The sequence below is a fragment of the Nicotiana attenuata genome, unplaced genomic scaffold (assembly GCF_001879085.1).
Source record: "Nicotiana attenuata strain UT unplaced genomic scaffold, NIATTr2, whole genome shotgun sequence".
Lineage (NCBI taxonomy): Eukaryota > Viridiplantae > Streptophyta > Magnoliopsida > Solanales > Solanaceae > Nicotiana > Nicotiana attenuata.
The window spans coordinates 115653-119505 of record NW_017670653.1 but is presented as its reverse complement, the minus strand read 5'-3'; the positions used below and the strand labels follow the sequence as shown (position 1 = coordinate 119505).

Below are 3853 nucleotides of genomic sequence, written 5' to 3'. Positions count from 1 at the left end.
AAATAATTTTAAAACTCCAATTTGAATGAGTAGAATATTTTTTTGTATTTTCGTTTTTTATTGATAATTAAGATATCTATATTTATTAATTCAAGTAGTGTAACCAATTAATTCAAAATTTAAAATTCAATAAAAAGTTAGTTAGAAAAGTAGTTTATTTTGTCTTAAAAATGCCACTTGGCTTTTTGTGGTTAAGACACTTGTCTTAATGTAGTGGTTTTGCTTCTCCTACTCTATATAGATAGATTATTGTTGTTGTTTTTTTTTTTTAAATTTCTTACTTAAATCAAAATACAAAGTACTACTTTTTCGGTGATGTAGGCAAATCTACAAAGCAAATAAATTAAATAGCAAAACAAATATGTGTAAGAAAATTACCTACGCAATATATATATATATATATATATATATATATATATATATATATATATATATATATATATATATATATATATATATATATATAAAATTTACATTAAGTAAGATAGCAAAAAACAACTTTTGCATTAAAAAATATTTTACAATTTTTGCTGTCCTATGTGATTTTTTTTAGATTTGTTATATCCTCATATTTCAATTATATTAGCTACTTAATTTTTAGTTTTTTTAATTATATTAATGATAATTATTAAATTATTAAAATAGTATTAAACCATTAAATCAATAACTTTTAAACTTATTTAAAATGAATATAATTAGTGGTCAACGTAGATACATACAAATACAAGCATATAGCTTTTAAAGCCTGCTACATTCATATATTAAAATTTAATTAAATTTTATTGCATACTTATTTGATTATATTTGAAACTCACAAGTAATTATTGAATTGTAATATACTAGTTAGTTTTGTTTTACGCTCTTATATCAATGATATTGAATTCTTTACCTTTTCAAAGAAAATTAATAATATCAAAATTATATACAAAAAATAAATACTAGTCACAAGAGAGACATGATCCCCTTCCGAATCATATTAAATTCTCAATTCTTAGATTTGATGTATAATTTGATTTATGATCATCAATAAGTTATTAAAATAGTAAAATACCAAATCATTATAAAGTAATTTATTGTCTAGATTAAATATATATAATTTACTATACAATATAATTGGTACAAGCTTATAGTAGTTTAAGTTCTACTATATACAATTCACACATTAATTAGATATAATTCCTTTATTTTTTAATTATATTTGAAGCTTACAAGTAATACTTTATTTTTTTTTAATTGTGATACACTAGTTTTTTTTTTTTTTGGTAATTAAATTCTTTTATATTAATCACCAAAAGTATTTACAAAGCAAAGCATAGCTAACACAGCTTGCTTGTCTTTTGATTNACTCTGTTGGTTGTTAGTGTTCTTGCTGGTCTTTTGATTACTTCCTTACTATCTTCCTTCCTAGAAACATAAACTGTATACATATTGCCTGATTCTAGGAGTAGCTCTAGCACTAACTACATATGCTATATCTCTTGTAATTTGCTCCTCTTTTCTGCTCTTCTTCTCAAATACTCTTCTGTTTCTTTCAAGCCATAAATGGTACACAGTTTCTGCAAATATCATTCTGAATGTCATTGCATAAGTGGATTTTCCTTTTGCTTGCCTTATGGTCCATTGAAGAAACTGTTGCCAGTTGCCATTTCCCAGTTGCTGCCTTCCAAGCCATCTGCACATCTTGTTCCACACTTGAGTTGCATAAGGACACTGCCAGAATAGATAATCTCTAGTTTCATTTTCTTGTTTACACATCACACACTCAGGTTCTACATTGATCTTCCAGTTAATTAGCCTGTCACAAGTCATTAATCTGTCTTGGATCAACAGCCACATGATGAATTGTGCTTTTGGCCTTGCTGCATTCTGAAACACTAGTGCCTTCCATTCCATTCTGCTGTAGTCTCCCAGTAGGTGCAGGTATATTTGTTTGATCATACTCTTCTTCCAATCCTGTGAAAATTGCATCTCTTCAATTATACTATATGACTCAATCACTTTCCTTACCATCCAGCATGCTTGTTGAGGAATTGCCTGTAACGACCCGACCGGTCGTTTTGACTACTAGCGCTCCGTTCAGCAGTCAGAGGTCATGAACAGCTTTATTTCAGGTATTATGACTTGTACGCGTGGTCGGAATTGAATTTCGGGAAGTCCAGAGTTGATTTGGGAAGAGAATTCTTATTTCGGAAGCTTAAAGTTGGGAGAATGAACTAAGATTGGAATTTTGAGTAAACGATCTCGGAATCAGGATCTGAAGGTTCCAGCAGGTTCGTATGATGATTTCGGACATTGCCGTATGCCCGGTTCGGGTTTTGGATAACCCGGGAGCGTTTTGGCGCCTATTGTGGAAGTTAGCATTTTAGAAGGAATTTCATAAGTTTGGTTCGAAGTGCATTTTAGAGTTATCGATGTCCGTTTGGAATTCCAAGACAAGGAATAGTTTCGTATGGTGATTCTGGAGTTGGGGGCGCAATCGGAAGTGAATTCGGAGGTCCGTAGGTCATTTTGAAGCCATTTGGCTAAAGATAGAAATTTGAAGGTTTTTGGGAAGTTTGACCGGAGGTTGACTTATTGATATCGGGGTCGGAATCCAATTCCGAAAGTTGGAGTAGGTCTGTAATGTCAAATATGATTAGTGTGCAAAATTTGAGGTCAATCGGACGTGATTTGATAGGTTTAAACATCGGAAATAGAAGTTGGAAAGTTCAAAGTTCATAAAGCTTGAATCGGGATGTAATTCATGGTTTTAGCGTTGTTTGTTATGATTTGAGGCCTCGAGCAAGTCCGCAATGTATTTTGGGACTGGTTGGTATGATTGGTTGGGGTCCCGGGGGCCTCGGGTGGATTCCGGGTGGCTAACGGATCGAATCCGGAGTTTGAAGAAGTGCTGAGGCAGCTGGTATCTAGTACTTCCGCTTCTGCGGAAATGGGACCGCAGAAGCGGCCCCGCAGAAGCGAAGAAGAAGCCGCAGAAGCGGACGAGGGCGAGGGCAGCCAGGACCGCAAAAGCGGCCCTTGATCCGCTGATGCGGAACCGCAGAAGCGGTTGGCTCATCACAGAAGCGAAAATGGGCTTGAGCCCAGGGACCGCAGAAGCGAAATATTTTCCGCAAAAGCGGGACCGCGGAAGCAGGATTAGTTCTGCAGAAGCGAAAATCCCTGGAGGCAGAAAGTTAATTTAAAGTCGGGGATTGGCCATTTCTCTCATATTTCTCATGGCTTGGGGCGATTTTGGACAGCTTCAATGAGGGGATTTTCGTCGTCAATGTCAAGGTAAGTTATCCCCATCACTTTTGTGTTAAATATATCAATTATGTATGGATTTAAGTATGAAGATTAGTGTAAATTTGGGGTTTTGGTTGAAAACCTAGGAAATTAGAAATCTTAGATTTTGATTACGATTTTGAGTATGGAATTAAGAGAAAATTATATATTCGAGTTCCTAAGGTTATGGGTAAACTTTATCTTCGAAAAGTTTTGGATTCCGGGCACGTGGGCCCGAGGGCGTTTTGGTCAACTTTCCAATCGGGGTTAGGAATTGCTATAAATTAGTTGTAATGAATATTTGAGCATATATTAATGGATTTGCATAACCATTGGCTAGTCTTGGAGCGTGGTGCATCAATTGGAGTCCTTGGAAGAATGTAGAATGCCGGTTTTGAGTCTTCGGAGCGAGGTGAGTCTCCTTTCTAATCTTGTGAGGGGGAATTTACCCCATAGGTGAAGTAATTGATTATGTGCTCCTATTTGTGGGGGCTACGTACGCACGAGGTGACGAGAGTCCGTGCGTAGCTACTATTATGCTATTGTCCGGGTAGTTAGGACCCAAAAGCATGTTGCACGTGGATTA

The 3853-nt window shown here is 35.0% G+C and overlaps 1 protein-coding gene across 1 annotated transcript in view; it reads right to left on the bottom strand.

The window, feature by feature from the left end:
* Nucleotides 1-1893, bottom strand: part of LOC109241913 — an 11266-nt gene extending 9373 nt beyond the window's left edge. The window contains exon 1 of the mRNA XM_019408741.1: nucleotides 1433-1893. Within this exon, the coding sequence (XP_019264286.1) occupies nucleotides 1433-1893 (461 nt within the window). The remainder of the gene's footprint in view (nucleotides 1-1432) is intronic.
* Between the last annotated feature and the right edge of the window lie 1960 nt (nucleotides 1894-3853).